The sequence below is a fragment of the Cinclus cinclus genome, chromosome 7 (assembly GCF_963662255.1).
Source record: "Cinclus cinclus chromosome 7, bCinCin1.1, whole genome shotgun sequence".
NCBI classification, from domain to species: Eukaryota; Metazoa; Chordata; class Aves; order Passeriformes; family Cinclidae; genus Cinclus; species Cinclus cinclus.
Genome location: NC_085052.1, coordinates 33,942,557 through 33,960,498, shown reverse-complemented (window position 1 = coordinate 33,960,498; position 17,942 = coordinate 33,942,557). Strand labels below are relative to the sequence as shown.

Here is a 17,942-nt window from a genome sequence, read left to right as displayed (position 1 = left end):
AAGTTTTTCCAGGTGCTTCTTCAAAGTCTTATGCTGACACCTCATTAAAGAGCTTAGGGACCTTCCACTTTCCATACACAGTTCAGGAGGGCTGTTCATGACTAGCAATATGAGCTAATAGTGTTCTTCAATTTTTTTTAATATGCTGTCTCAAATCCCTGCAAATTTGAAGGAGAATAGGAGCAAAAACCTCCACATATTTTGCTGGGAGTGCACTAAAGTGCTTTTTCAGTTATGGAAAGTAGAATGGAAGCAAGTGCTTAGAAAAAGGGCTGCACTTATTGACCCTCCAGCGGTGAAGCTGTAACCTCCCTCGGCTGACTTTGAAGATGCCCAAGGTGCTCAGGTTTCTTAGGACCCTTCTTCTGAACTATCTGCCCCGGTCCCCAGTCTGTTACTCAGGTGATAACCAAAGAACAGCCACTCTTTGGTCAACGTTTCATCATACGACCAGGAGGGATTTACCTTCCTGTATCCACACCCACACCTTTTATTCGTTTGCTGGTTGTGCATTGACAAGGTTATCATCCTGGAGCCCGGCCAGTGATTTAGTGTGTACTATCAGCCTTTTGACTTGAAAACTGGAGCAATTTTTTACACAAGCCTGCTCCAGATTCCTCAGGGAAGTCCCATTTGCCTGAGACAGTGGGTAAAACCTGTCTCACCTGTGGTTTTGGAGTTATACCACAGAAAGGGGCTACCTGCGAGCAGGGGGTTTGGTTTTGGCTGGTTTCGCTGTTGTTTTTGTTGTGGGCAGGACTGTCAAGGGCAAACATTACCATGCTGAGTCACCAATGCCATGTCTGAGCAAAGGGTGAGAGATACAAACAAAAGGGTCTGCAAGGTCAGGGAAGGGTGATGGAGTGGTGTGCTATGTTTTGGAAACATAACACAAGATAAATAGGAGGGGCTTTAATTGTTTTGCAGGTTGTATTCTGCTTTTGGAGGAAGAACCTTTGTCCAGGGAACAGCTCTGAGAGAGGCACATGAGGACCATAAGCATCCACCTTGGGTGGGGCAAAGTGCAGCTGGCCTGCAGCTTCATCAGCCAGATGTGGGCTGGGGGAAAGCAGCAAAAATGCCTCTGGTAGCCCTGGGTCTTTCTGACATGTTTTGGTGCAGGGCTAGCTGTCATTCACTTCTTTCTGCAGAGCTCCTGATGCCCTGGGACAAATGCTCTGCAGTCCACAGCTTTTGGGGTCTTTAGGACAACCCCTGGTGATGAGTGAGGAAATGCGGAAGTTACTGATCCTTAATAGGAACAGAAACACCGCTCGTTGTGCTGCTGGGTGGTCCCAGGAGCAGATCCTGTAGTGAACAATCTGCCAGGCTCTTTGCTGGAAAACTGCAGCCCTGTGCTGCACTGGGCTGAGGGGGAGAGAACGCAATCACGGTGGACCCTTAGGCAGCTCATAACATCTTACTTTAAACCACCATTTGCTGCCAAACTGTCATTGTGTCCAGAAATCTTGCCATTTGTATAGATAAAGTCTGGGATTCAGGAAAAGAAAGGGATTGCTCAATTACTGTCATGCAGTTTAATAACAGGAACCTCTTTCGATACATTGACTCAGTTCCAAGGGAAAACAACAGGAAAACAAACACTCATTTACTCAGCTTCCCCATCCAGCTGGACCTGCCCCAAAATTTTATGTGCAGGAATCAGTACAAAGAACAAGGTAAGGTATTAAAAAAGTCAAACCAGAAAGATTAATTCAGTTAAATGCTCAAACAAGGAAGATGCTTAAGTGACGAGAACATGCTTGGATGTGAATGACACCCATGAGACGTGAAGACCATGTGACAGACACCAATTCTCAGCAACTATATGCGATGGGATTTCCAGCCTGCATGCCATTGCTCAGCGTCAGGGATGTTTGCAAATCTCTCTGAAAACTGAAGTTGCTGATATTTTAGAGGGTGAATGCTCTAGGACACTGTATTGCTGTCAGAAACATTAGAACTGAACAGCTATTCTGTTGCTTGGGAGTGTTCTGGGCTGGATTGTTTTCCAGAAGCATAATATAGCATCACTGCAGGCGTTAGCAATGGTACTTTTTATAACAGAATTATCCAGGGATATTTTTTAGCCTTTAGAAACGAGATTTTGGTGACCCATATGACCCAAGAAATGACGTGTGGCTGAATGTGTACATAGTTCTCACACGCAGCCCAGAGGTTGCCCAGTCTCTTTGCTAGGTATCATGAGGATAAATGCTGCCCCACTTCATCTCCTCTCACACCAGACACTGATTTTCAATGCCATCTGTCTCTGCTCGGGGCCAGGATGAAACAACCAACTCTGTGACAGTTGTCTGTCGCTTTGAATGAGACTTCTTTTTTTTTCCCCCCGGGCCAAAATAGCCCTTTGTGGGACAGGAGTGCAGCACCGCGGGTTTGAAAGGGCTTTTTTCATCTCGGAGGCATGAATGGCGTTTGCAGTTCATGATCGCTGTGTCAGACCCAACACGGACCCACTGCCCCAGCAGCGGGACGTGGATGAGCGACGGTGCAGGCACAAAGCGCGGCCAGCTCAACACGCCCGGTAGCTGTTGTCATTGGCAGGACGTGACCCTCTTTGCATGTGCAATCGCGTGGGCGACACAAAGAGATGAAAATACCCCGGCAGCGCTTCCTCTGGGTGTAGGGTGCAGGGATTCTGCTTTTTTTTTTTTTTTTTTTTTTAGTGGCGATGGCAGAGGTTTTGGGGATGCGCAGAGGGTTCAGATTCCTGTTAGATCCAATAGATCTCCTGTTGGAGATCTATTCGTCAAGAAGCGGGGCTAAGGGCTAATCCCGACCGAGCGGCGGCTGTTTGCGGAAGGAATAAAAAAAAAAAAAAAAAAAAAAAAAAAAAAAAAAAAAAAAAAAAAGCGAGGAGAAGAGAAAGGAGAAGAGAAAGGCGAAGGGTCGCTGCCGCCGTCTGCTCGCCCTCGCTGTGCCCGTCCGTGCGCTCCGCTCCCTCGGGCCGGTGCCGGAAGCGGCGGCGCCCCCGGGCCCGCCCGTCGGGGCGGCCGCTCCCGGGCTCCGGGAAGGGGCGGAGGGCCCGGCAGGTGCCGCGGCAGGGACGGAGGGAAGGGAGGGACGGAGGATGGCGGCGGGGGACCCGGAGCAGGCGCGGTACTGCGGGCGGCTCTCCTACCTGTGCCTGAAGCTCACCCTCATCACCTACTCCACCACGTTCTGGGTGAGCGGGGCCGCGGCTCGGCTCGGGGGTCCCGCGGTCGGTGCGGCGGGGAGCGCAGGGCTCGGGCTCTGGAAGGCGATGGAGGATGTTTCCGCGGCTGGCACGCCCGTGGCTGTGGGTGGCGGCGCCCCGTCCTTGCCCGGGGACTGACGAACTGGTTTTGGCGGACGGGGACTCGCAGGGCTTGGGAGTTCGGGCGGGTGAAAATCGTTGGAGTGCGGCTGTGCCCTGCAGGGGAGGTGGGCAAACAGAGCCTTTGACCTACAGCGTCACTCTTCGGTGTGTTGGGTATGCCCTCTCCTGAGCCTCGGCAAGGTGAGGCTGCCAGGCTTTAGGGTTTACAGGTGTGTGGCACTTGCTGTCCTCGTCCAGGTGTTTGGTAAAGCCGGAAAGTCCCAGGTGATGGGTCCAGACTGTGACCCCTGGCTTCTGACATGTTATAAATCCACACCAGGCAGCCGCTGGGCTGGAAGGAGCCCTTGGGGTCCTTTGCAAGTGCTTTTTTAAAAATCACCATGGCTTTTAAAGGTGCTTTTTTCAGGCTCTGGGATACCAGGAAGATGCTGGCTTCAAGTGCTGGTTGCTGATGTCAGAGGTGCTCAGGCAGGATTTTTTTCCTACCTGTTTTTTTCACTTCTAGTTTGGCTGGTCTGTTTTTGCCTGGCACAGTATTTACCAGCTGGGAGCATAAGGCTTTTGCTTTGCAGTGTGGGAGAAGAGGCTTAGATCCACCAGCTTTGATAGCGAGTGTCAGATTCAACCTATGATTTAATGAACAAAGATTGAAACTCAAAATGATGGGGTGTAATTCAGACCTTTTGGGATCTCGGATATCTTTTGTCCTCCTTAGCAGACAAACCAGCCAACCAGCCCTTGGGTTTAGGCTCCTGATATTCCCTGTGTTTTTCCACAGCTATTCTGAGGTTGTGAGTTTTGGAGAAGGGAAATTCAAATTTGCTGTGTTATTTTTCAACATCCCCCCCCCTTTTTTTTTTTTTTTTTTTTTTGTTTGCAGCGTGTGCATTGTCGGCATTGCTGGTGGGATGCAAACATTCATCTGGTGGCAGAGAAAGGGCCCTTCTGAAACCATCCTCGGAGGACAAAGCCTCTTTCAGGCAGCCCGAGGATTTTTATTTACTCTTTGTAGTTGCTCGCTCTGCGTTTTCAATGCTGTGCCCTCGTTTATGAGCAAGAGAGAGAGTTTCCATTTGTTGGAAGGGAGGGTTTGCTCTGGGAGGGGGGCAGGATGGGGGCTGCTGGGGGTGGGTGGAAGGAAGGACAGGGAATTGTTTTGGGCAGGCTGGCTCTGGGCAGCATCCTTGTGGCGCTGGGGCCGAGCACGCGCCGGGTTATGTGCGGAATTTTCTTTTATTCCAGCTGAGCAAAGCAGATCTCACCAGCTGTAAATGTCAGTCCCCGGTTCTCTTTTCAGCACTGTTATTCTTGCCCGGTTTGTTGCTTTGTGTTTTTTTTTTGTTTGTTTTATTTTGTTTTTTTTTTCCTCTAATCAGTGTAAATAGAAGTAAGGCTTGGCAGTGGGAGTGATGGCTTTCTTGAGTACTGGGTGGTTTGTGATGTTCTGCTGCTGGCTGGGGCTTTGACCTGCTGGGTGCTGAGTTCATTCGATTCCTTCCCTGCTGTTGCGGCTCCTCTGCTATTTTGTGAGCGACAAAGTCCCAGATTTGAGTCCACAGGAAGTAAATACCAGCCTTATCCAGAGCAGAAAGGAAATTAAAACATTGCTGGCAGTGTCAGAGGGGATGTTTGCTGCAAGCCTTGAGGTCGTCCCCTGTTCCCCCACAGGGCTTTTTTAAAAACTACCTGTAACTTTTCCAGACAACTCTTTTGCTGGAGAATTGGGCTGTAATGTGATTTTCTTGCCCAGCTGAAACAAAACCCAGCATTTTAAACAGAAGGTGCTGTTGTTGAGCTTTATTAAAGAGAAAGGAGTGTAAATACAGGGTTAAAGCTTCTGCTTATAAATAAATAAATAAATAACAAAGAAATGCTTCTCCTTTCTCTTGGGAAAGCAGCTTCTGTGTGTGCAAAAGCCCCAGAGAAATCCCCTGGTATTTGCTGGTGGATGCTCATTTGGTGTGAGTCAGGGCAGTTAATTTTTCCTGCGTACACAGCTGGAATTGCCAAACTGGGAGCTGTTGTGAAGGATGCGGGATGTAAACAGTCCATGTGTCCTTAAGGGTTGTTCCCCCCCCTCTCCAGGCACAGGAAGGGAGAGCGCAGGGTGGGATGGCTGCTGGGTTAGCACATCTACTTGCCATGAGTAAATGCTGCTGTTGGCTTGGCCATATTAAAGGTTTAAAAGGTTTTTATTAAATGCTTGAGAAAGTAGAAGATAACGGCAGCATAAATCTTGGAGGGTGTGGGGTGGAGGTATGTTTGTATAAAGATGCTACATGTATTTATGTATCTTAAGCTCTTAAAGTAAGAAGCATCTTGTATTTTCCTTACAGGCACCTTTTAGTCAAAGCCCCTCTGAAATTTAATGCTTTGATGAGAAAATTGTGGTTAAGAGAAGGACATTTCAGTAAAAAAGTTCTAGTCTTGAAATTCTGATAATCCCTATCAAGCTTTAATACCTGTGGTTTGTGTCCAGTGTTTCTTATTTATTTTTTTTTTAACAAGGGATCTGCCAGGCAAGAGTTATTGTTGTTATTGGCACTTCAGTGTTTGCAGGAGAATCTGGTTTTGGGGTTACTCTCAATTTGGTCAAATTTTAAGTTGCTTTTTAAATAGCTTCAGTATATTGACTTTTTATGGGTGACCCTTTCTGAGAATTTTCTCTCTTTAAATGAAACACTGGTGGCATTCCCTACATATCATCCTTTAGTGTCATTATTTATTTCCATAGAAAATCAAGAATTTCCAGTCAGTTGCTATTTATTTTAAGGTATCCCATAATTAAAAAAATATTTCAACAGTTTGGCTCATGAACTCATAACTCACATCATGTGTCCCTCTAGCCCTTTTTTCTTGGATATACCGTGTCATATCCAAAATTAAGAAGTATAATTAAGAAGCATTGGTGTGCAGAGAGCAGACTCGTATTTCCTGTGGAAATGTCAGCTCAGGAAAGTGGAGTGTTGTTTATCAGATTGCCAAAAGGATTGATTTGTGTCTGGTCTCTTCCCTGACCGTGTGGCTGTTTCAGTCAGCAGGAAAGTTTTTCCACTGCAATTTTTGCAATTAAGTATTGTAGGCTATTTTTAATTCTAATTAATTCAGCATAATTCAAAGTGATTTGCAGCTCACCGTGATTTTAATACCAAATGATTTTGACTCAACTAATTGTTTTGATTGAAATATCTTTATCTTGTTAAATGAAATATGTTCCTTCCTATTTCACTTGTCAGCTTCATTTGGTAGTTGCTCAAGAAAGTGACAGAATTTCAAATTTATTTTTTTTTTAAAATCTGGTGCTTTTCTCCTGATGGCAGGAGGAGTGAAGATATAGGAAATATCTGACTGTGTTTACTGAGCCTAAATACAGTAGGAGTGAATATGAAGGAACAGATAGGCTGTTTGCAGACCAGCTTAGAAACTGTATTATGGTAGAGGCACATATATATTTCTATATATTTATAGACACGTCTGAATATATATAGAAATATTTATATTTCTATATATTTATATAGGGAAGGACAGACATGCAAAACAGGGTCATTAATGCCATGGCAGTTGGTCATATATGTGATATATGTGATCTCAGATAGGAAATAAATTACATTTCAGGCAGTGATGTGTATTTTAATTAATTTAACTTCCAGAATGTTAAAACATGATGAAACGTATTTTTGAAAAGAACAGATTTCAATTTTTTTTCCAACTCAGCTCTTTTTTTTGCTCTAGTCTTTGACGGTGTTTAATTAATTTATTTTTTTAATCCAAACTTCTGCTTTGAGTGTTTCATTGTTTATAATGAATCCTGAAGTGAGCAGTGCCAGGTTCCTGTGTACTCACAACCTGTCATCTCTGTGTTTACTGGGAGAAAGAATAACATCTGTGCTCTCCTCTGCTTCTCTTCCAGGTGATTGGAGCCCTCGTTCTGGCCATTGGGATTTATGCAGAAATTGAAAGACAGAAGTACAAAACTCTAGAAAGTGCCTTTTTAGCCCCAGCAATTATTTTAATACTTTTGGGCATTGTGATGTTCCTGGTGTCCTTTGTGGGTGTACTGGCTTCTCTAAGAGACAATTTATGCCTTCTGCAAGCAGTAAGTGTTGGGATTTTTATTCCTAGTTTGTTTTTGTTTTTTTTTTTTTTTCCAGTGCCTCTGAAAAGGTGAATTTTAGGGAAATTCCTGGGTAACACTGGTTTGCAGATGGAAGCTGCACATGTGACTGATTAAAATTATATTGTGCAAACTTCATTTTCACCTGCACAGAATCACACAGAATTTGGGTGGGAGGGGACCTTTTAAAGGGGACTTTTTAAAGGCCACCTAGTCCAGCCCCCTTGCAATGAGCAGGCACACCTTCCCCTAGACCAGGCTGCTCAAAACCCGACCCAGCCCGGCCTTGTCCTGTCAGCTCAGTCTCACAAAATGCTAAAAGTGTGGTTTGTTACGGAGGGCAAAGCCAGAAATTACCATGGACTTTGAAATTATACTGGAATTTTACCCAGTTTTCCTACTGAGAGCGGTGGTGTGTCAAATGCTGGGATCATTTTCTGTTCCCATTCTGGTAGCAAACCCAGCTGGGTATTCAACAAAGCAAGTCCCTGATGCCAGCTTCCCAGGCTGATTCCAGATTTAGCAGGAGAAAAGATAAATTCACCTGTCTGGTGAATTCCTGACACTGAGCACACAGAAGCAGCTTTCAGAGGAGAGCATTAGGGATTATGGTTTGGCGAGGGATCATAAAGCTTCACCCCTGATGAAGTTCATTGTTACAAAGCCGACCTGAATTTGCTTAATACCCATCTTTTATGCCTGAAGGATTGGAAAAAACATGTCAAGGAAAAAATGTGCTGCAGCTCTCTCACAGTGCAATGGATATCCTCATGTTTTTCACATTTTGCACATGCAGTTGTGTGTGAGTGCATTTGTGAGCACATGTATACACACAGGCAAATAAATGTGGGAAGAAACACACTGAAAGGTACCAAGCCTGGAATTCTGCTTTGATTTAGCACTGGCAGTATAGTAGAAGATTATCTTAAGAATATCTGAAGGTGTGCTGCTTTATCCACTCATTGAAAGGTAACAGGTGAGTACTGGTTTTGTAAGAAGTGTAAAAACATGAAGTGTGGTGTGGTTTGTAGCAGTCCATCAAAATGCTTCTCTGGGATGCTGTTGTGGAAAGGAGTACCTTGGCAGGATAATTGCATTTAATGCTTTTGAGTCCTTTCAGAGCAGAAAAATAACATGCTTGCCAATTGGGCAAAACCCAGAATAATTTAAGCGAGGAGAAAAGGTTTTCTCGTGGCATTGACAGTTTTGTAAGAACAAACCCATAATTTTACATTTTCCTTTAAAATGCCTTGCTGAAAGCCAAGTCTATTGGCAATTGAATGCTAGACTTAAGGGAACTAATTGAAAGAGTAATTGGAGTTCTGTCTAATGACTCACTTGCACTTTTTTTCCTGCAGTTCATGTACATCCTTGGTATCTGCTTGCTGATTGAACTGACAGGTGGAGTAGTGGCCCTGATCTTCAGGAACCAGGTGAGATGCTTGCTTCAGGTTTTGATGTGTTCCAGCTCTGCTAAATAAAAGCTATTCAAGTTGTCACCCGAGCACTCACTGATGGAGCTCTGGGGACAGGTCCAGGCTTTTCAGGGCTCAGGGATGGTGAGGTTTGCCACCATTCTGGAGGCCAATTCCAGGTTAACAAACTTGGAGATGATCTGGTGACTACAAATGTGCAGTACAGGCAAAATAGTTTCCAGGTCTTTGTGGATGACAAAATGCTTTCTTCTGTTTTGCCATCTGGGTCTGACTGCTAATTTGGGAAGTTTCCAGATGGATTTGCAGACTCTTGCTTTTTAGTGGCCAAAAATGTTTTGCCACAGTTAAAGAACAGCTCTTCCCTGTCCACATCCATAAGCAACATAACTAATTTATATAGGAGGACATTCCATCATTGACAAGCTTGCTATAACTTAACCCCCTGATTTTTCTGCACAGAAAGCAGCAGAGGATTTTTTTTTTTTTTTTTAGTTAGGAATGCTTTAAAATATAAATGTATTCACTATGGCAAGTACTAGATGGGTGTGCTTCGATTTATAGCAGGACAGCTACACTTAGGGACAGGTTTCTTCTCTTGTTTTTCAAGGTTAGTGGAGAAGTTTGGGTTTGTATGGGGAGAACAAGAAAGTATTTATGGAAGCTTTGGGTAGTGGCCTCTATTTAAGTCCTGTTTGTTTTGCGTGTCATGTGCATTTTTCCCATTTCTTTCTCTACTTTAATCTGTAGAGTCCAAATGAGGTTCTTGACCAGTTAGAAGGGTCCTGTATTATTTCTTATCACTGATGTCATCTCGTCCTTTTCATTCTGATTAGTTTGTAAGTGTTGCAGTTTGTAATACTGAGATGATGAGTGGGTGTATTTCAGGTTTTCTGACCTGTAAGTCTTTAACTTTGTCCCTATTACCTGCCAGATTGAAAAGAAAGTTGTTACATTCTGGCTGTGGTTAGTCCCTGTTTTTGCTGTGCTAAAATTTGTTTTTAACCAGTGTTTAGTTTTTTCTCTGAAAAAAAAAAAGAAAAAGCCTTTTGTGCCCATCAGTTACACTTACCACTTTAACATGCTCTTCTAATTCTGTGCCCATTGTGCAACCCATGAATGTTGTTTTCCTTTTGCTTTCTAGACGATCAAATTTTTAAATGATAATATTAGAAGAGGAATTGAGAATTACTATGATGATTTAGACTTCAAGAACATAATGGATTCTGTTCAAAAGCAGGTTTGTTGGTTTGTTTTTTGTTTTTGTTTTTTTTCCCCCTTGGACTAACCCAGCAACAGCTTTGAGTTTTTCCAGTGGTGTGACAATCAAGTTGTTACTGATGAGGGGGATGAGATCTCGTGTGTCATCTCTTATTGTGTTGCTGCTGAGGTCAGGGCTCATCCAGCATTTCAGCTGGAATGGTTTAAAACCCTCTTACATCACTGCAAAAAGAGAGGGCCAAAATGCAGCTTTTGCCTTGGCAGGTGCAATTCAAATGCTCAAGGTCAGATCCTACAAACCTGTAGGTTTCTGGTGGTCCCACAGCTGGATTCAGACAAATTTCAGCCTAAATTCAGCCTAAATTCTACCTGTGCCCTTGAACTCTGGCTGGTGCAAGAGACTGAGAAGCATCTTGTTAACAGGAGGCTTTGGATAAAGGGAAATGAATGAGGTGGCATTTAGGCTGCTACAACCTGGGCCAGTTGTGTGGCTGCTCGGGGGCATGCACAGAGCTCTTTAACAAGGTGGTTATTGGAAGGAAACACCAGTGGAAGAGTATCTACCTGTAATTAAAATTCAGAAACTGTGGTGAGCTCAGCTGGGCATTACTTAATGGCACGTGGGGTTGACTCACAGCCCTTTTTTATTTTAATAAGGCTGGTCTGTTGAAATGTTTATTGGGTTCTTGAAGAATTCTGCCATGCAGTTCTTTGTAGAAGCAGCAAAAAGTGTTCAGAAATGTGATGTCAGGGCCCATGTGCTGTCCCTGACCATGCCAAGTAATGGTTATTAAAAAAATTGTCTTAGGAAGTGATACATATATTCTAGGACATCGTTATGGAGATGGCAGCCTGCTTTGGAAAACAAAGTTAGCATGGAAAGTCTGTCAAAAGCAGACGATGCTGAGGAAATTTTGTCATTGGGCTTCATGATGCTTTAAAGTTTCCATGCACTGCCCAAAATTATGGATACGTACAGCAAGCGTACACATTAGTGATTAAATGAACTCCTCCTTTTCCCTCAGTTTGAATTATAAAGTGAATATTTATATTGAGTCAGTGTAGACTTACAGTATTTGTTTGCCAGCTTTCAGTTATTCTAAATTACACCCGCAATGTTTTGGTGTAATTAATTTATGCCCTATAGCAACGTTTTTGTCTTTTAGATCCAGTTGGAAATTTAGTCATAATCTTTAAAGCAATGGCAGAGGTGGATTACAGGTCAAGATAGAGTCAATGTAAAAACACTGTTTAATGATGTCCAGAGCTGGAGAGAGAATTTCTCAACTCAGAAAAGATGGGAGGTGGAACTTGGCACAGAGTATTTTGCTCTGGCACCCTGGGTTTGTAGTTCAATGAGTGACAGAGGAATATTGCAATATCTTTAATTCTTTCCAATGGCATTTATCATATACATTCATACATGAAAAATTCTGATAAAATGACAGAATTGTTTGGAAGCTCAGGGCTTTTAAAATTGTTTTATTCTTACTCTCTTTTTCTGCTTGTTCAAAGAGTTTAACTTACAAATTTTTCCCCTTTTCCCTTTGGAATCATAGAACCATTTAGGTTGGAGAAGACCTTTAAGATCATGGAGTTTTGTGTCTATTTTTTTTTTCCTCTCCAGTTTAAGTGCTGTGGTGGGGAGGATTATAGAGATTGGTCCCAAAATGTGTACCACAACTGTGCAGCTCCAGGACCACTGGCTTGTGGGGTGCCCTACACTTGCTGCATCAGAAATAAGGTAAGTCCTGGCATTTCAGCATCACTTAAAAAGGTGTCTGACTTTAGGAAGTCTGGTGTAAGAAATGAGGGAAAATGGGTCCTTTCCTTCCTTAATGGATCTGTGGGTCTTGACAGCTTGAAAGGGAGAAAATAATGGATTAGATGTGTTGGCTATGGTCCATTTTGTTGACCCACTTCCCAGCCCCAGAAAGGATGGTGGGACCTCCACTAATCTCATGGCTCGCCTGAACTAGAGCTGCTTAAAATTCAGTTTTGCTGGTGTTTTCCCCAGGGTTTGCTGCTCCAGCTTTGCCAGGAAACCTGGGACCTGGTGGCTTCTGTGGGTGGGGGTCCGAGTGATGTGCTCCAGCTGCTGTGTGAATTGAAAACCAAACACAATGGCCTCATCATCTCCAGAATAATCCAAAAATGTGGACAACTGACCTCAGGGTCAGGGCAAGCTTGTGGGCACAGGTGTGTACCCCAATCTGTCCTTGAAAACTAGAATCCTGAAAGGACTGGAGTCTGAACCAGTTTCTCAGTCTGTGATGAACTGGTACTAACTGGTGCTGGCAGCACTAGGAGCAGGTGTTGGTTTTCATGCCAATGTGTTTTAATTAATTCTGTAATTCACCGCTCTTCATTTGTGGGATGCACGTAATGTTGAATTTGATAAAGAGCTATTCCTCAACTACTCCAGTACAGGCAGTCCCTGCCTCACTGGGTTTTGGTCTCTAGTCTGAACACAAGACAGAGAGAGTGGGTGTGTGTAAGAGCAGAGCTCATGATGGATATCCTGCTGCTGCCTGGTTTGGGCTGCCCTTTCAACATCTGCCTTGAGCATGGCTGTTTAATTGAAAGAAAAAAAAAAAAAAAAGGAAAAATAGATGCAATGGTTGTGTCAGTAATCCTGCTAGGTTTTGCTGAAAAATGTGTATCATAGGAAGGTGTTTATTACGTGTGCTCACACGTTTTTAGTGTGTGGCAATGGGTCTGTTTAAATCTGTGATGGGCTTCGATTTATTCTCATAAACCAAAGCTGAACGATTATGCTCTGAGTCTTCGGTGTATGAGAGAAAGAATCTGCAGCTGGATGGAGCAGAACAAGTCAGGATTTTGTCTTCAGGAAAGGGAAAGCACTGAAATAAAAACTTCTCCAGGGAAAAACGGGGAGTGTATTCTCAGCATGCTTGACTGACAGCTGGGGAGGAAGAGATGAGGCTATTTGCAGCCCACGAAGTGTTAAGCTCAGGGAAGTTGATTGAAAGGTGGGGAGGAGCCCTGAATTGGAGTGTGGTGCTGCAGTAGTTGAGGGCTGGTGGCTGTGCAGCAGGGAGATGCTGTGCATGGCTGCCTCGGGGGAAAAAACAACCAGGAGATGCATCAATCTTGTGTGTTTGACAAATCCTTCCAAATACAGGCTGGTTTCTGTCCTGGAGAGCTACAGATATGGTTTGTGATTACTCATTGGCTTTGTAGTCATGGAAAACTGCCGCTGATGTCGGTGTCTGCATTCTGAGCCTCTGTGAGAGCCTCCTGCCAACACGAGCCAGCTCCTACTGGGGGGGCTCTAAAGGAACTATGTTTAAGTTCAATTATTTATTAAAGACTTACACTAGTGTAGCAGAGATAAATTAGTTCCAAATGTCTATAATCCTGTTTCCAATGGGTTTATCTCCTCTGCGTACATCTGTTTATGCCACGACATCCTGTTAACAAATTCTGTGTTTAAGGTCGAAAGATGGGACTGCGTTCCTTGTGGTCACATATTTTGGGAGTGACCACGTGTCACTCTTCAGCAGTTTTGGGAACATGAAATCACTCACAGCCAACACAGCATGCTGGTGCCTAATATTGATATTGACTTCCAAGAGTATTTATTATTTGTGGTTGGCACATGAAAACCCACACGATTTCCCAACAGCCCTGTGGAATCATCCGAGCTTTTACTTCTAGGAATGTGCAGAACCTTGTTTGTCAGTTGTGTGTTAAAGGTGGGAGCCCAGCTCTTTGGAGGCTTAAAAACTTCTCATTTTCCTCCATGTCTTGAGATTTGTTCACTGCTTTCTTGGATGCCAGTGGGTTTTTACACGGGAGGATTTTTACGTGAAGGGCAATATTTTCAGGTTGGCTTTTCCAGGCTTTCAAGGTAGAACCTTGGAACCCACAGAAGGCATTACATGGCTACAGAAAATGAGCTAGTAATCTGTGGTGAATGCAAGCACTCAGTCTCTTCTAAATACATACGGGTTTTTGTTTTCATGTATACAATGGTATTGCATGAATATTGTCATGAATTTAGCCTTGCAAAAAGAATTCATAGTATTGGGAGTTATTTGAAACTGAATATAATTCTGAGCTTATATACGTCATCATCTTGGCACGAGGTCGTGTTAACCTCTGGTTTTAGCAATGAGGTGTGTTAAGTTATTAAGGCTTTAAAAGGAAATCCAGCTGTTCATTCTGTGGAAACAGCTGTGTCACACAGCTCTGTCACAGCTCACATTGGTGTTGCTGGATAGAAATGGTTCAAATGTCTGGTGACATACTGACAATACTCATTCCTCTAACTAAATCTGACACTGGGGCTGCTGGGACAAACTGATGTTGGACTGGGGAATAGCCCAGTCATTACTTATATAAGAGCTGGGTGAACACAGAGTAAAAATAGGATTTTTGTGATTTTAATTTCCTGCTGCAGTTCATATTTGTTGTTTTCTTTTCAGACAGACATTATCAACACCATGTGTGGGTACAAAACCATTGACCAAGAGGTAACATAGCCAGTGTCCACCCTGTCATGGCAGAGGGTGCTGCTTCTCTACCTTTTTTTTTTTTTTTTTTGGTCTGTTATAAAAGTGTTTTCTGTGTGCTTTAATCTTCCAGGCAGTAAAATTGGCAATGAAAATGGTTCTTTTTTTTTTCCTGGAATAATTTCCATGTATGAGGAAAAAGTAATCTTGTTTGATTTGTGTATCTCCCCTTCTTTGTATTTTCCACGATTCCTTGTTCGTTGACAACTTCCCCAAGCTAATTGCACAATTAATGCACAAAAAGCTGCTTTCCAAATTTGAAGCACGACTTGAGTTGGGGAAAGCTTGTAGTACTTAGAAGCCACAGTCTCTCACTGAGTAAAATTTGCCTTGATAAAAGCCAACTTAGCTGTTTCTAAGTATTTTATATCCCAGGAGTGGGTGTTTTATTTTAAAGCCTGTGATAGGTATTCCTGGAGGAGCAGTGGGACTTCCCTGGTTGTGTTGGCTGCCTTCTCCTCCCTCCAGGAGTGGGATGGGGTCTCCTCCTCCTTCAGCCTTCCCCAGCCACTGGGACCAGCCCCAGTGACTCCGGAGGAGAGACTGCCAGCTCAAGGCAGTAATTGCAGAGTGATTAAGGAGGAAAATCGGTAATTGGATCTGCCCTGAGTTCCCCACTCCTGGCTTTGGAGTGCTGGGATGAGGCAGGGCGGGGGACTGCTCTGAAAAAGCTCCTCTCCCCAGCTCATTTGAGGCACTTGGAGCACAATGCCAGCCTCGGTTGTTGGTTTTTGGGATTACCGGTTATCTTTAGATACAACTTGCCTTCATTTAGATTCATTGATTTGTGGCTTAATCACCTGAAGGCTCCAGCCGGGCTCTAACAGGAGCACTTCAGCATATGCTTAACTTTGCCCCATTCATCTGCTTAGGACCCTCTGCAGCCTCAAGTGCTTTCTATATTATGGGCTGGGGTCACGGAGCAGCACAGCTTGCAGGATTGAATCCGAAATCCTCTTGTTCCTCTCCTTTTTTAGGGTCTTTTGGCAAAGCACTTGGACCACAATTTGTATTTTTCTGCTGCTGCGTTTTCAGCTTGGAAGCGGAGATGAAAGCTAAAGAGAGATTTCTCTGCTTTCCAAGTGGTCTTAAATGAGAATTGGGTGCATGAAAAATAGCTGCAGCAAACAGGTTTAAGACAATGAGATAACTTACTCAGGTGTAGGATAACTTTTACAAAGCAGGGTGATTTTTTGAGGTGTAGCTTAACAACAGATGGAAGAGTTGGGGATGAAGCCTTTGTTAAACTCGGTTGGGTTTAAAGGGGTGGGAAGGCAAACCAGATCTGCCTCCCTGAGTTCTGAATTGCCACAGGTGTCCCACACCAGTGGAGCTGCCTGCTGACCCCTCACTGTGGTGTTTTGCAGCGCCTGAGCGTTCAGCACATCATCTACGTCCGAGGGTGCACGAACGCTGTGCTCATTTGGTTTTTGGACAACTACACCATCATGGCTGGCGTGCTGCTCGGCATATTGCTGCCCCAGGTAAGAGAGGGCTGCTGTGTTAACCGTGGGAGGGAAATCTCATTTGACTATAACCATAATTTTTCTTTTTAAATTTTAAATAACTGATAAGCTGGGGTGGCATTCTGGTAATTCAGCAGCATCACTGTGATGCATTGCAGGATTTGGCGAGGTAATCGGCTTTTGCTTGGGGTTGGTTTTTTTGTCTTTTTTTGTTTGTTTGTTTGGTTTTTTGTTTGGTTTTTTTTTTTTTTTTTTTTTGAGTTGTTGACTGGAGCTCCCCTCCCTTGGCAGTTCCTGGGCGTGCTGCTGTCCTTGCTGTACATCACCCGGGTGGAGGACATCATCACGGAGCACAAGCTGAGCGAGAGCCTGTGGGGAGACGCGCGCCCCAGAGCCACCCCCAAGCTCTCTGGAGCTGGCTGCTGCATGTGTTACCCGGGCTGACCTGGGGAGCCCAAAGTGCAGCTGCAACCAGGCAAACCCAGCAGCTTTGGTCCCTGCTGGCCGCTCCAGACTTGTGGGGTGGTGAAGCAGCCAGGGCTGTGTGAGAGCCAGGACACAGCGGAGGGGCCCCGCACGGAGCTGCTGGACAAATGTTGTGGATCACTGCATCTCCTTCAGAGTGATTGCTGAGTGATGGCACAGCCAGGAAAAAAAAATGGAGAAGATTTGGACGTCGATTTCTAGGATTTCTTTGCATCTTGGGGTCTCGTATCTATGTTTGTCCTTTGCCAACTTTATTTTTTACTCCTTCCAGAGAGATTTCTTACTGATCGACGTGGTGGATGTTAAACATGTGTTTAATAATGGGGTTTTATGCTAATCATGATGAATTTACTGACAATAATGGATGTGATGCTGGTCGCTTTCATTGCTCAGTCTTCTGTGCCTTTTAATAATGGGGCAAATGCCAATGTCAAATCAGTCAGGTAATGCTTGATCGATTTTTTTAAATGCAGTTTATTACTGTCTGGCTTTTGTATAAACATACAGGATGTTTGAGTCTTGGATATACTGTATTTTTCCCCTTTAGTAAATTAACTAGGTGATTTATGACTTTGTATTTTTTTGGAGTTCTGTATGTAGAGATGTTTCTAAAATTCACTGTCGAAATAAAAACAGTAATTTTTCTTAAAAAAAAAAAAAGGCACATGGGTTTTGTTTAAAATGGTTTTTATTTCCTTAAGTAAGCTAAACCTGTCCCTCAAACACTGAATCAAAAGGTAGAAGTAGCAGGAGCTGTGATTCTGGCTTGGGTGCCAGAATCTGAACATCTGTGCCTCCCTTGCTTCTCTTAGTGCACCAAGAGCTCTGGGGTTTTTGTTGGTGTTCCTTTGTGTCCTGAAGATTTCTCTGCAGTCTCTCCAGCTCCAGCCAGGCCTGCAGGCAAAATGCAAAACCTGATTACCATAATATTTCAATTAAACCCAAGTCAGGATGAGAATAAAGCAGATATAGATCCTGAATGTAAACATCTGCTTTGTGAGCACTCCACTAAGAAAAACAGGGCAACATCTGGTTTTATTCTCTCCTTGCTGGTTTTTATTTTTTTGTTTTGTTTTGTTGTTGTTGTTGTTGGGGTTTTTTTGCTTTTTTTTTTTTTTTAGTTCCTTGTCTTGGACATTTTATTTCTGCTTTCTTCAAAACTCAGCGTTTGCTGCTTAACTCCCTGCCTTCACCGAGAATTTCTGAGCAAACTTCATGCGTTTCCAGGAGCCAAAAAAAAGGACTCATCCAGTTCTTCGGTGCTCCTGATGGTTTCTAGGGAGAGAGATCCTATTCCAGCACCAGCAGTGCGAGGTCCTTTCCTACACAGCACACTCTAGCGCTGGGCCCTGCACATTACTT

At 43.9% G+C, this 17,942-nt stretch overlaps 1 protein-coding gene across 2 annotated transcripts; it reads left to right on the top strand.

Annotated features, from left to right (window-relative positions):
* Positions 1–2,919: 2,919 nt before the first annotated feature.
* Positions 2,920–16,839, top strand: TSPAN15 (tetraspanin 15). 2 transcript variants are annotated; one of them, XM_062496312.1, is made up of 8 exons: positions 2,920–3,187; positions 7,233–7,418; positions 8,795–8,869; positions 10,014–10,109; positions 11,718–11,834; positions 14,542–14,589; positions 15,996–16,112; positions 16,386–16,839. In XM_062496312.1, exons 1-8 carry the CDS (start codon positions 3,092–3,094, stop codon positions 16,536–16,538), a joined length of 888 nt encoding a protein of 295 aa, XP_062352296.1. In that variant the 5' UTR covers positions 2,920–3,091; the 3' UTR covers positions 16,539–16,839. The 2 variants fall into 2 exon arrangements, with proteins under 2 accessions (XP_062352296.1, XP_062352297.1); XM_062496313.1 differs by lacking the exons at positions 7,233–7,418; positions 8,795–8,869.
* The last annotated feature ends 1,103 nt before the right edge of the window (positions 16,840–17,942 follow it).